The sequence below is a fragment of the Falco rusticolus genome, chromosome 9, assembly GCF_015220075.1.
Source record: "Falco rusticolus isolate bFalRus1 chromosome 9, bFalRus1.pri, whole genome shotgun sequence".
NCBI lineage: Eukaryota > Metazoa > Chordata > Aves > Falconiformes > Falconidae > Falco > Falco rusticolus.
This window is the reverse complement of record NC_051195.1, coordinates 31,092,949-31,108,246: the sequence shown is the minus strand read 5'-3', so window position 1 is coordinate 31,108,246 and position 15,298 is coordinate 31,092,949. Positions and strand designations below refer to the sequence as shown.

The window sequence follows — 15,298 nt, the reverse complement described above, 5'->3', positions numbered from 1 at the left end:
CACTATGAACTATGTATACCTGCCTATCTGAACTGTGAAAAAGCTATATAGTTTAGAGATTGGTTCTTTACTGTTGTACACAGAGATGTTAAAGACTAGATCCTCTATTTACTGGTATTAGCATTCACCTATTCTGGGGAATAAGCACAGAAAAATCTAAGTTTAAGGCTGATGCAATAAAAAAAAAATATCACAATGTAATTTGGAAGATGAAGGGGGAAGAATGAGACCCTGAAAAGAGCTCACATAGATTATAAGAACAGAGAGCTCCATAAGCATATGGGAACAACTCACCACATTCACTGAAAAGATCAAGACAAAACTGTGTTTTGAAAAGTAGACAAACACTTGAAAAATGAGAGAAAATTAATCTAATTTAAGAAATTATAATGTCCATATAGATGTAAATGCTAATTTAAAACCCCCAACATTCAACACATAGCACACCAATCACACAAATATTTGCATTTCAGAACAGTATACACGTGAAACAAGTCTTACAATATATATAGCAATTTTAAGATGTTACTAAGTTTATTATTTGAAACAACTTATTTACCCAACATTACTGCATCTACTGCTCCACCTGCACAAAATTCGATCAGGATCTGTACATAAACAAAAGAATACACAAATTACAAATTAAATAGTTCTGCTGAACTGAACCATTGATAAAGGGAGCATTATTGAGACACCAGTTTCAGCCTATTTGGCATTCACAAATTATTTCACTAACCTCTGTAAAATAGTACTGTTACTCAGCAAAAAGTAAGGCTGTGCTACTCGAGCAAATTACTTGAAAAATGCTTGGAGATCCTCAGAAAAAAGTTTTAATTCAAATATAAAACTGCATAATAAAACTTATAAAACTTAGTAAAATAGTCAGCTTGAACCAGACCCATTGTAATGTGATTTACATAATCCCTGCAAACTCATTTCTCGATTATTTAACTGTACTTCTACACTATAATCTCTAATCGGAAAGTCCAAGTACAAAAGATATAAGATTTTCCTCTTCTGAATTGTTTCAGATGAAAAAATGGAAAAATACTCTTAAAATTTACAGAAAATTACTAAATTCAGATGTTTACATTAATTTTCCTCCATTTTCACTGACACCTACAATACATCAAGGTTTTTATCTCAGAATCTAATAATACTAGAACAACTCCATGTCCAGTTCTCAGTTTCTAATTTGAAACAAAAATAAATTGCAACTATTTTGGGGCACAAACTATGCTGGCATGTAGGACAGAAAGGTCATACGCAAAGGAAAGAGGGCAGACACAGGGAATGAGGAGAGCAAGGAAAAGGAAAGGTCATTCAAGACTGACAACCCACTCTTCCTTATGTGTTTTCTGTTCTTTAAGTTGAACATTAAACATTAAACAAAATTTCTCAGTCTGACAGCTAAGTATGTCTTGTCAGAAATCTATCAGTCAATATTCTGATATTAAATAATGTCTTAATTTTTTCCTTTAGAGTACTTGTAAAATCAGAATATTATTGCCCATGGAAAAGGAAACCTCAAATTATACCTTATACCATAACACTTACATATACACAACTTACATTACAGATTACTTCAAATTACTATTATAATTAACCCTCACAACAATGGTTCTAAAAAATGCATTATATAATGCAACTCTTGTAAATCCTTTAAATCATTATTCCATTTACATGCCTCTACATACCTACTGTCAAGTACGTTAAGTGCGAGAAATTGTAAATAGATAATTTCTTTCTCTAAAATTTGCTGTTTGATCTGACAAATCTGACAAAGGTCTCTTTGGTAGAGAAATTGTGTTTCTAAAACTGGAAAGCAAAAGCGTATTTTATGTCCAACTATCATTCTTTTCTTTTTTGCCTCCACTGAATTTTGTTTACTTACCACATCATTATAGCCTTCCCTTTGTTGCTTTCATGCCTCTGCATTTCACTGTAACTATACATCTACAATTTTATTTTCAAACTATTTACTCTTCCTCCTTCTATCGTTATTCTGCCAGTGAAGCATATCCACACAGTTTCATATTCTCCCTTTATGCATACTTGCTTTCATGCTGACCTTTATGCATGGAAATTTTTTTGCTATTCCATTTTTTATACAAGGTAATTTTACTCTGCATTCAGATCACACAAAGTTTACACAAAGCTTATCAAAATAAATCTACATCAGGAAACATGGTATTAAACTTCCATTGTTTTCATGCATAAAGTATAAAACATATTTGTAAGACTCCAAGGAAATTTTCTTTTACTTGTTTTAGGTATCATTTTTAATTATAAACTCTTTAAAAAAACCAAACATGTATTCTTCGTACAATTCAAAAAGCACTTACAAATATTGCACTGGATCACCTAAAAGAAAAAATTGTATTTTCATAGCTAAAGCAATTCAGTGCACAGGATATAGCAGAAAGGTGATGTACAGTCATATGTATGCCTGCTATACTTCTACATACAAATATCTAGGTTTTAAATAAATTAATTATGGTTCAAGTCTTGGTACCGACTGTCCTTTCTGGAAGTACCAATGAATTCATGCGTATCTAACATACATACTTCACAGGCTGACCTTTTAAGCATATTATTTATTTTTCAGCTGCAGATTCTGAATCTCACTCTAAACTGTGCTAATGTAATTAAAATCTGAGTCTTGCTGTTATAAATAAGCACTAAGAACTCTCTCCATACAACAAAATGAGCTGCTAATTTCCAGATTTTAGATTCAAATTCATGACAAAATGACTCAGTGTAGCTCAACTTTACAGTGACAATTTCCTAGAAGTCATACTCACAATTTAGGAATTAGTTTTGAGATTGAACAGTTATCCCAATAGCGACAACCCACAAGAAAGGTGATTCACCAATGATCTTTTAATGAAGTAAAGCAGAAAAATGTAATTTCAATAACCTTCTGAGAGAAGTAAAAGTATTTAGTGAAATAAAAATACCTACCCACAGATTGTTTTCATAGTAGAAAGCATCCAGGAGCTTAACAATATTAGGATGATCACAGGATGCTAAAATATCAATCTCAACCATGTAATCTTCAAGTTCTTCTTCTGATTTAGTATCAATCACCTTTGCAGCAGCCAGTACTTTCGTTTCTTTGTTCTGAGCCTATAAAAGACACAGCAAGCATAGAGATGTGAATTTCACCAGACAACTGTCACTAGCCAAAAAAAAACAAACCAAAAAAACCCCACCCTAAAAAACCCTCTCCTGACAGTTCTGTACCATTTTCCTGCCTTTAGTTTGCTTCTCTACAAAAAGAGAATACTTGCATATTTAAGACTAGATAAAATTGAGCAGAAAAAGGTTTTATCAACTTTTTTCAAAGTCAAGAAACAACAAAAGGCAGGAATACAGAAATACTTCATTCTTGTTGCATTCTTTAAAACATCACGCAGCTTAGCATCATTACTTCGTACTCCTAAAAATGAAGTTTTGTGCTGCTCTTCAAAAAACTATCAACACTCGGCAAGGTGTGTGAAGTAGCCTCCACTCTCTCATTTCTGACCACACATCCTTGCCCTTCTGATGCTCCCCACGCTGTGGCAGCACAGCTGTGCCCGAAGCCACCCAGATCATCTACCAGTCACAGTAGGTTACTCTCTTCTTCACCCAGGGGCTGCATTCAAGCTCCCATGTTAAAAAGGTGCCAAGCTTTTTAATTAATTTCTCCGGGCATTTTACTCTCTTTGCTTCAGAAGTCTAGGAGGACTTAATTGATGGCTACTCATTGAAGTTGGCCACACTCAAAATGCTGCCAGCCTCTACTTTATAACTCCACACCTTGAGAGAAGGGAGCTAGAACTGTTGTAGTGGTAAAGTCAGCTGGAGAATAAGTAAGATTTTGACTTGAAAAGCAGAAGGAAAACAAGACATTGGGTACCCAAGGGAAAAAAAAAGAGAAAAAAAAAAAGACATTTCTGCTATGCATTTAAATATTCTTCAGCTTTTTTAAAACGTAAGAAATTACAAACAGTGCAACTGTTACATAGCAAAAAATTTCAGAAACCAATTGCTGTAAATACTTATTCACAGAATACTACTGAGAAACTAATCCAGCAAAACTGGGCAAGGTGAGATGAAAAAATAAAAATAAATTAAGATTTGGAGAATAAAGCAAGGATTAAACACAGACTATATATGTGTGTACCTATACACACACAAAAAATTATGCACACTTTCTTATAATTGTCTTGCAAGATACGTTTGAAGGAATACTGTAACACGGAATGTAGTGAACTTTAAACAAGATGGCGAATTTTCCCAAGCCATCATAAAAACTCTAGCTTGCCAAGGCATTTCCAGTGGTTACCCTTTGCCTCTGAATAAATTAAGTTATAGGACTAAAGTTTACTTCAACAATTATAGGTAAAGACCATGAAGAAAAGGCCGAGATTTACTCCACCTAGCTTTTGACATTCAAAAGAAACTAAATGAAAAGTAGGGACATAGGCTCTCTCCAAAGCTGCAAAAGACAAGAACCTGCACGGGCAATTCTGACTCCTGATGTGAAGCATCACAAGGTGGCTCATCCCGTCTCTCTGCTGGTGCATGGGATATCTTGGCCTCAAACCTAGTTGAGACGAACCCAGAACAGGGCACGGCAAGAATCCCAAAAACCTGACTTTTGTCACCTAATTTCGTTAACTAGCATCATACAAAAGCTGGTATCAGACAGCAAGTAAGAATTCTTAAGAATTATTTCCAAGGTCTGAATATTATTACTTTCCTAGTCATAAATAACTCTCTCAATGTGGCGAGAGAATAAAAGATTTAAAGACAAATGTTTATGATAACATTCAGTTAAACAGCAGTAACAGCAAAACACAATTATAAGCATAGTCCTAGCTGATTCATCTCACGTTGAGGGTAAAGGTTTTCTGTAGCATTTATTTTTATCTCAATATTCTTTCCAAAATAATAAAACAACCAATCTTCCCAACCTCAATATTTGCCCACCCGTTTTTAAAAACAAAGATAAGGTCTCCCTATAACATTATTTGAAAACAAACTACTATGAAGTTTTCCAGCATACATTCTAATAATGAAAAGGTCTGCTTAATAACGCAAACATCGTTTGTTTTGCCTTCATGCTTTAGAGCAAGAATGAAAGACCAACCTTCCATTCTAGAGCTGTGCTGTAAATTAAACATGAAACTGAAACAGATGTCTGACTCCACAACAGAATTAGACTTGGTAGCTTTACATGTGCTGAAAAACGGTTGTTAAGGCACCTTTCTAAAGAACTCAAATAAATTTACTCTTTTGAAACATGCATGCCCACACGCTCCACTGTACCTTATAAGAAAGATACTTCAAAAAAAAATAATGAAAAAAATTCTGAAATTCATTTTTACACAAATTTGCATGTAAACTATGTAATAGTAGTAATATTTTCTTTAAATAAAACCCTTTTAAACTCCTACATCAAGTAACAATAAGAGATGTTACTGTTTCCAGATTCAGCTTGACCTGGCAGGGGGGGGACTGGTAAATTAGCATGCACGATTACATGCTAGGGACTTTGCTGCATTTGTAGCATATATTGCTTTTTTCTACTGACAGAGAACTTTGTCTTTTGATTTTTTTCCCAGATCATTTTGCTTCAAGTAACTAGAAATCTGCTTTCAATAAGTTTCTTTTATTTCCTCCTTGTGTTAGCTCTATTAAAACACCTCATTAAAAGTCAAAAGCTATTATAGAGACAGTATGATAAACTTTATAAGCATCTTAACAATAATAAACAAAACAAACGTTCGTCTTTGTTCTGACTTGAGATAGTAAAATTTTGTAGGTGTAGATCCAGATTTTTTTTTCCAGTTCTTAAAATAAAAAAGCTTTAGAATTAGCATATTTCCACCAGGTATTTCTGAGAACTGATGAAACATTTTAAGTATACATCAAGTTACAACTGAAAATAAATAAATAAAGTATATATATTAAACATGATTTTAAAAAGTTCTTTTTGATTAAGACATTATTCATCTCCACCCCAGAATGCACTCTGTAATAAATACCCATCTATGTGACATGCTGTAAGTAGTACATTAAAAATATGCTCTTTTAAATTCTGTAGGAAAGAATTCTACTGTTCATGCGTAAGATTTATGTAGTGCTGTATTGTATGTGAAAAAAACCCCAACTCTCTGGATTAGAGAGGAACAAAAAGCATTTATAAGCTTTGCGTGGGCTTGTTTGTTTTTTCTAGACTTTGGCTTAAGTCTTTCTTCTGCCACATAACATTCTCCAAAGGTCAGAGCAGGAGCAAAAATGTTTCTGTAGATGCCATCTTCATTTGCATATACTCATTTTGCATTTGCATACATGAACATTTAAAGTCAAATAACCATTCATGTTACTCAGAGGTTCTGCCCTTTCAAAGTATGTCCTTTATCAGTAGCCCAGCAGTTTCTTCCTGTATTTCAGCTCTCAACTACCAATTCAAGTTATTTCAAATGCTCGGCTTAAATACATTTGCTTCCATGACAGGTGATTTAAGCTTCAGTCCTATGCTAAGAAATCCAAACTAGCATCTTCAATGGTTATGGTTCAATCCTGCCTTATGTGGAGACAAGGAAGAAAAGGGGAGAAAGATTTTCTTTTATTGCATCAACAAAATTTGATCTTTTCAAAATATTCATACACAATGGTTGAAAACTGATTTGGAATAAATCATTCCTCCAAGATCTGACTAATGCAATATGACATACGTGAAACTAACTATCATATGCAACAATACATAAATATTGCAATCCTTCCACCAAAACTTCTATTTGGATTATATGTTTAAGGTCACTACAGCAAACATTAACTTAGAGAGAGATAATACGCACGAGAGAATAGCAAACTATATGTTGCAGTGTGGTTCTTGCAATAGATGGTACAGTCTTGTTAGCAGAACACACATAGAAAAATACTTATTCTCCTAATTCTAATATAGTTTTAAAAAGACGGACCGCAGGTTTGCATAGAATAAAAATAATCTTGTAAATCAGATATATACTTTCTCTCTGAACCTAAATCACACTAAAATGGCAATGACTTCTAATGCTCAAAAATGTTGTAAACATTTGAAAATGTATCAGTACAAGAAAGAATAACCATTCTACACAAAAACAGGGTCTGCAAGTATGTGAAATTAGTGATGCCTCTCTATCAACCCTGGATTTTTATATCGTATCCTATAACCAAATATAAGCTCCAGAGCCAGCAGCTTTGTGAAGAGACTGATAGCAGACTATTAAAAGGCAGGTTTAGTGTCTGGGCACTCAGCCAAGAAGTTGCATATTCCCAGGCATGGACAGCAGGGAGAGCAGAGCCACCGTTCCAGAGTAATAGGATTACAGCTCTGAGATAACTCATAGTCTTTCATCTTTAGATGACCAACATGAAGTTTCAGCCTTGGTTGTGAGGAGCTGTTGCAGTTTCCTATCACCAGTAAGTGTTTCCTTCCCAATTGTGCAGCTCCCCTCCTGTGATGCAGCATGTAGACATCTAAAAATTAAACACTATTTACAACTGAAAAAAGTTAAGTATGTCCTTCATCTATTGTTCAGCCAATTGGAAAAAAAGCTGAAATATAGGAAATTGTTCATCACTTTCTTCCTGATGCCTGATCTCTTCTAAGATGTTATATAACCACACTGCATGTTTTGCAGGCAGCAAAACAAATCAATTAGGAAGCTTTTCCTTTCTGACTCCTTCTCAACAAAACTGTAGTCATTATCACAGATCATCAACTTGCCAAGAAGTGAAATATACATGCATCCTTATTCAGCAAAAGATGTTTTTGCACATAAAAAGCTACACTTCTGTGTAACCCTGGGATTGTCAGATCTAGCTTTGTATATGCCTTGTGATGATGCCTGAGTAATCAGGACTGAAAAACTGTCCATGTGTAACAAAAGCAAAGCTGTTTTCAGAGCTATCGGAAAGCAGTGGATCTCAAGCTTTCTTAAACATACAAACCAAGGAATAAGAACCTGCTGTAACTTCAGATTTTAACAGCTTGGCCAAATAAATCTGAAAGTGCTGTGGCCTACTGGAAAAACCACACTGGACTTTGTTTTGTATAAATTTACTATACCATATTTAATATTGCCTTGTGCATTTTGAAACTAAAAAACCCCTGCATGATTGACCAGTATCAAGTGTTCAAATTTCTTTTCAAAACATAGAAAGGCATTCTTTATTACTGAATTTTAGGGAAAAAAAAAAATCTACTTTAATTAATCAGATAAAAAAAAGGAAGCATTATTCTAACGTCCAATGTTGAGAAATGTAATTACAAGTACTAGCTTGAATTCAAAAGCAAATAGCTAACTCTGAAATATTTTTACAATAAATCACAAGTTAGGCCAATGAAGGAGATAGATTTCTGGAAATTAAGATGAGCCAGTCATTCCAAAGAAGCTATGTTATTTTGCACCAGTCTTCACTGTACGATATTTGAAAATGTAGTAGTAATAAAAATCTATAGAGAATTTCAATTGTTTAATTACAGACATGGTTGGTCCAAGGAATTAAGAAGCAGCTAAATTCATTTCTATCTGCTAAAAGTTGTTAAAATTACTGTTACAAAAGAACTATTCAAAAGATAAGTATAGTATCTACCAAAGTTGACGATACAGCCTTAAACTACGGCTGATCAACCTAAAATTTCCCCTGCCTGCACAATGTATCGTTAACTACCTACTATACAGTTTCTTCTGCTTAAGAAGTGTTTAATGCCAGGGAAAAAAAGATACTGAAATAGAAGTGTAGATAAAAGCACCTCTATTTCCTATAAGCAAATACTATTATTAACAAAGTAGAGCCCAGGCTTCAACCCAGACTGCTGAAGCAGATCTTTATGATACTGTGGTCTGGTGCTGCCTTTGTGGCTATACTAGTTTTGGAGCAGTTACCATGACAACTTCACTCTTTTTAACATTATCCTTGTACTTTGTACTTATTGTGGTTCTACTGCTTCCTCCACAGTTGGTTTCTGAGGATTCCACAAGTTATTTTTGTGAGTGGTATGGCATGCAATTTTCATGTTTAACCTCAGGACTCCCTTCATGTATTTTCACTAATTCTGTGGTATTTTGTATAGTAGCTATGCAGAGTTCCCATCCCGATTCACGCATTTTGTCACTGAAATCAGAAGGAATATTTATACACGTATTTGAAAAGTACCAGGGCTGAACTGTCAAATACGTGCAAAATAACTGCAACAGTCCTTGAGAGGAAACTTAACAGGGGAAATTATGCTGAAATCTGATCTTATTTAAGCAAGTCCATTTAAAAAACAAAATAAAAATAAGGGGAAAAAAATCACTAAACATTGGCAAGAAATTCTCCAAAATAAGCTATGCTGTCTTATAATGACACTTTATTTTGCTTCTCCTGGTGCATGATAGCTCACATAAAAGTAACAGGGAAAACCAGCGGACACTATCAGGAAAACATAATTAAGGCATTAAGCAGTTTCAGAGGTGTAAGCGCAAAGGACTGGGGTTTTGTTTTTTTCCCCGAATTCTTTTATAATAACTGTACATAATGCAAAAGCAGCATTAAAATACACAATTGTGCATTACAATCAACTCCTATACTTGGGAAGGAGGTGTGACAAATTAAGATTTATCCCTGCAGTGCTAAGCTGCTTTGCCAGTATCTTTCATCTACAGAGGACAGTAACAGTTGCTGGCAGAGTTTTTTTTCCATTTTATCCAGCACCAGACAATGTCAGCTCCAACTGACTTACAAATTCCCAGGAAAGATAGTAGCCCAGCATATCTTCATCTTGGATTACATATATCCTAGCAGTTGTTTATTCAGTCTGCGTCATGAGGAAAAAAAACACCCATATTGCTTACTGCTTATTAAACTGTAAGATTATTTTAGTCACTACAGCTCAAAATTAAGTCTTTATTACAGCAGTAAACACACCTTTATTCCAGATGACAAATTAATAATTCCTAGAAACAATGATATCAAGAAATAATCTTTACTCAAACAATTGCCAATTCTAGCTGTTCTTTAGAATTACTTTTAAAGACAACCAACAATCCAGAGTTGAAGCTGTCTCCAGACTGTTGTTTTTTCAGAAAATTATCATGCTGTGAGGTTGAGAGTTGAAAATTTTATTATTTGCTCTTGATAATCATATTATTTGTTTGCACACAGGACTTCAGAAACCTCCGAATCCTTTACCTGGGAGGGTTCTGTGTTATAAACTTGCTTCTGGTCATTTAACATCTGTAACAATGCTTTAGCTCACTTGAGCTCAGGGTGCCAGGTTACTCCTGCTAACATCTTTTCCCAGGGAGACATTTGGAGCTGTAAAAGCTAACTCTGTGGCTCACTGCAAACAGCTAGACCACAGAGTGTTTTGGCTTCATACAGCACTAAGTCATTTTGTTTACCAGCACTTTACAGACTACATGGTGTACATTCATAGACGTGCACATATCATCCTAGAATACTTCTTATTGTTTTAATGAAGTGGCTGGGTCGACTCACAGTTCCTCCTTACTCCATTCCTTGGAGTTACGTTACAAAACAAAATTGGGATCTCCTCTGCCCAGAGCCTTTAGCCAGATCAGATGTATGATGGCTACAGCTGTTTGCTGACCCAGCACAGCTATTCATGTATAACAAAACAACAAAAAAAGTGCATCTGACTTGAGCATAGAAAATTCTGTCTTTCCCAACTGGAAATGAACAAGAAAACAACAAAAATCACCCCCTTAAAAAAAAAAACCCAAATAAAGAAAAAAGAAAATTTCTTTGGACTTTAAGAACCCTTAAACAAAGGCCTTCTGACACGTTACTAGGGAAACTACAGTCATAGAAATGAAATGTGGCACAGTCATTAAGTTAAAAAAACCTTGCTGTCAAAAAAGTAAATATTATTAAACGTTCTACATTTCATATAGCCGAAGGAAGGCATTTAAAGCCCTGTACTATGACAATTTATTTCATGTATCTATTATAGAAGATGATGCACTATAACAGATGTGACCTAACTGTCATTTAAAGTGTATACATCTTACTAGCTCAGAAATACAGGCAGTTTGGGCAAAGGCTCTGTATAATTTCATACCGCAGTGTGAACCATATTCAAGACTTGCCACGAGCACAGCTGAATAGCCAGAGGGGAAAGACTGAATCAAGCAAGATGAAGCATTATCACCCCATTTCATTCTTTGTCATCCTGAAATGAACAATAAATATAGTTCATATATTTTAAGGAAAAACACAAAGGCAGCTTAATATTCAGTATTTTTTAAAAAAGACACAGTTGCAACAGGGGAAAATGAAACGTGACTACATCAATACCACATTAGAACTGGCAACAGCTCTTGCAAAACTATCAAAGCCTATATTGTGTTGCTTCATGCATGCTCTACTCTGTTAAGATGAAACTTCCCCTATTTCTGAAGTAACAAAAAAGGAAGTAGAGTAGCTTTTGATGGCTTTCATAAGAAAAGCTGTACGTTATCCCTGTTTTTAAAGTAAAATTGCTAAAGGAGCCAATTCATATTCTCTTTATGGTATTAATATGTTTTAAAAAGAATGGGAAATTTAGAACTCTAGAGGGAAGTTATTGCTTCCTTATGTACACATCTTTAAGACAATCTAATAGAAACCAACTGCAAAGACAGAAGCAACAATAACAACAAAAAATATTTAAGCCGGTCTTTCAACTCTTTAATGTCAAAAAGTTATTTTCAAGTCAGTTCTACAATGAACTTTATTAATTACAAATCCACTATGATGACGTGTGCTATTTAATGCTTGTGCAGTCTGTGACTTTCTTGTGAGTCTTAGTTAATGACCCTAAAGCTACATACCATCTCACTGAAGTGAAATCTTCTGACAGGCAAGTTAGAAAGGTTGCCTCATATGCTTTATAATGACCTAGCTATCTTTGTGCTGCAAGTATGACATCTCAGGAGATGAGAGCGAGCCATCTGAATAAACATTTGGTATTCCTTGAAAATTGGCTATTCAAGTGCCACAAAAATAGCATCTTGGGTTCTGTAAGTAAACTTCTCCATATTCAGCACAGTTAGACCATGCTTCTGATGTTCCTTTCAGATTAACCGTTTGGTTTGTTGGGGTTTTTTTTAACTAATTTAAACAACAAAACAATTAAGAAAACTGACTACTTTGAGAAACTATATGAATGCAAATCCTATTATTTATCAGCTGATTTCAAAAGAAATTTTAATTTAGGAGCATGCTGATGATGATAATCTTTTTCAAATTCTGATGCTTGTACTTGCTGTTTGCCATTTGACTGATTAGTTTAATTCCTTCAGAATTTACATAATGTGCTAATGATAAATAAAAATGGCTATAGGAATAATTGCATTACTTGATAAAATTATTAAAAACAAATCAAGACAAAATACTCCAACTCTCTTTGCAGAGCTTGAGGCACAAAATATGCAAAGGGAAAACTTGCTTTACTCAGACTTCTACAGCTAATGAATTGGTGAGCCTTCTGTTGGCAAAGGATTTTCATGCAATGTAGGAACAATGTTCTTCCTCAGAAGACAGAACTGCCAACTATCATGATACCGTAAAACGCTGCAAACAGTTAAACACACAAGATGTTCAAGAGGAAGTACTGCTCTCTTTTTGAAGCAGAGAGCTGTCTTTTGTTGGATATTTGTACAGTGAGGGAATGCAGAATTCCATTCATTTTGGACAATTATCTAAGCCATTTCTTGCTTCAAAACACTCTGCTCACTCTGAAATTCAATTCAGTTTCCGTACTTTCCTCATACAGGTAAATTTAGTGCCAAATAAGAAGTCTTACAAAATTTTCATTCCTTCTAGCAGTTCTGTAGCATACCTAAAGTAGCGAAAAGAATCACCACCGGAAACCAAACCAGGAACATAGGCTTTTCATAAATTTCCCGTTAACAATAGGTCTACACAAGAACATTCTTCTAGCATGGATGTCAGTGATCCAAAGGGACAGAACTACTGATTGATAAGAATACCAACTGCCTTTTTATCAGTATTGTTGCTATCCGCAGATGATTTATACAACAGAAGTATGTCTATTTTTGCTTTTGTTCTGACAAAAAGCATTCATCTGACATACCTTAACAACTTCAGAACATCAATATGCCACCTTCATGCTTCCTTTTTATAGCTTTTTAAGCCAATGCTAACACTGTCCTGTAATTTTTCCCTTACATCAGCACTGTCACTTGTCTGGTCCTCCCGTGAGCTGGTCTGGCGAGCCAAGAAGATTACATGTACAATCAGCTTTTGGGTGGCTTAGTTTCTTGAACCAGATCATCATGGGGTTGGCAAGCACCAGACCTGTCACAAGAAACGAGGTGGGAACAGGAATACTCTGCCAGAACTCTGGCTGCATTGACTTGCATCATCAGAAACTTGTGGAAACCAGTCACGGTAATGGTAAAGGCCTAGCCACTCCTCATTCAAAAGTCACTTCCGCACTTACTGAAGCTATTGAAATGCACCACTTTGAGAAGATGTATTATTGACTGTTGCACTTAATATCACATTTTCCATACTGTTTTAGTGCTTTTCAGACATTCAAAAGAACTTTCTTCATATTGCACTGGCTCAAAGGTGAGGTCCCATGCTGGACTACTAAAGACTAGGAAGTTACAACAGCATCAATAAACATTGAAATGGACAACACAAACAGAAGAGTTAACAAGCCTGTACACTAGCTAATTTTTATATTTCACTTTTAAATGCTACGGGAGGTGTGTAGTTTTTTGTTTTTATTTAAGTGTAACACATTAAATAAACAAACAACTTCTAGGGCTGACCAGAACACCTAAGTTTGCTACTCAAAGGCAGCTTAAGGTTCTTGCTACAGCCAAAAACAAAGGAGGCCTTTTCAGGTACCCCAGCTACCCCTGTCAATCAATAAGGAACACTTGACAGTATTCTTGTTTATATGGTGATCCTTAAGCTTTCAGACTTCCCACCCCAGAGATGAAAAATAGCAGACAGGGCTTCGTTTTTTCAGGTTACTTATAAATTCGGTTAGCGCGTCTTCACTATTAGTAAAAACTAGGTGGAAAGGGTGAAAGAGTAATAAAAAAAGCTTGGCTTAACTCTAAAGAGTATCCATTTCTCCACGTTACTGGAATGATCGGAGTTTGTTTTGGGGATAATTCCTATTCAAACTCTTCTGACCGCATTTCCCAGCAGCAATCACAGTTCACAGTTTTCATGGTGTAATGTAGTTGCACAGACCTATGGTTCTGATCCATGAATATCCAGCACTGAAAAACAGAGCTGCTTGCCTGAACAGTGAACTGAAACATTTGTAGCATCTGCAGAAGTTGAGCAAGTAAAAGAATGAGAGAACAATTAAAATCATTAAAGGGTCAAGCAGTTGTCTTATAAAAAGCAGACTAAAAAGGTTGGGCCTCTTCAAACAGGAAAAGCTGAAGGTGGGGCAGGAACATGACTGAACTGTACAAAATAAAAAATGGCATCATATGAATTGAATAAAGCCTGATAGAGACAAAGGCTGTGAAGGAGATGAGGTTTACTGCAACATGCTAATTCTTGCTGAAACACTTCAACTGACATTTCTCCATTAAGGTTTTAACGTATTCTCATTACAAAGTATTAGCTCCCTTCCTGGTTAAAGTACTGCTTAGAAATACAAGTGAAAAGTCATCTTCTATAATGTGAAATCTAGACATGCTAGAGAAAAGTTTTGGTTTGACAGCATAAGTCTATGCCAAGGGAACCATTACCTACAAGCTAAAGAAAGAATAAATTTCAGCGCAAGTCTTGCCAAGTAATTACTGTATCATTAACAAAATTACGATAGCTTCCCTCAGAACAGTTTTCTGAATCATGGTTATGACTAAACATTTCTAGAGAAAAAAACCCAGTTCCTTAAAGTCCTCCTTAAACAAGAAAGTCTCTGACAGATCTAAAATGGTGTTCAAAGCGATACAAAGAAAGTAAAGGGTCAGTCTTCTCCAATTCATTATCAAGTTACATGGATTCAAAAACTATTCTGCCTTAGCATGGGGATTCATCATTGCTTTCATGCTGCATAAAAAACTTTGACATAGACAAAACTTAAGTTCTAGGGTAATGGTTCCCCAAAAAACTTTGGCAGACTGTACAGTTGCCCTTCCACTCTCTGCTCGCTCACTCATTTTGAGTAACTGCATTAATGCAACTTCAAAAAAATTATTTCTGAAAATAATAAAAGTTCCTTTGCTTGTCATGGCCTCCTTCAGTTCCAGATTTTCTGAAACAACAACCA

The 15,298-nt window shown here is 35.1% G+C and overlaps 1 protein-coding gene across 3 annotated transcripts in view; it reads right to left on the bottom strand.

Annotated features, from left to right (window-relative positions):
- The window catches only part of SLK (STE20 like kinase), a 48,703-nt gene that overhangs the window by 24,836 nt on the left and 8,569 nt on the right, over positions 1 to 15,298 (bottom strand). For all 3 annotated transcript variants that reach the window (XM_037399512.1, XM_037399514.1, XM_037399513.1), the window contains exons 2-3: positions 2,965 to 3,129; positions 560 to 608 (exon numbers count right to left, since the gene is read on the bottom strand). In XM_037399512.1, the coding sequence (XP_037255409.1) occupies positions 560 to 608; positions 2,965 to 3,129 (214 nt within the window). The remainder of the gene's footprint in view (positions 1 to 559; positions 609 to 2,964; positions 3,130 to 15,298) is intronic.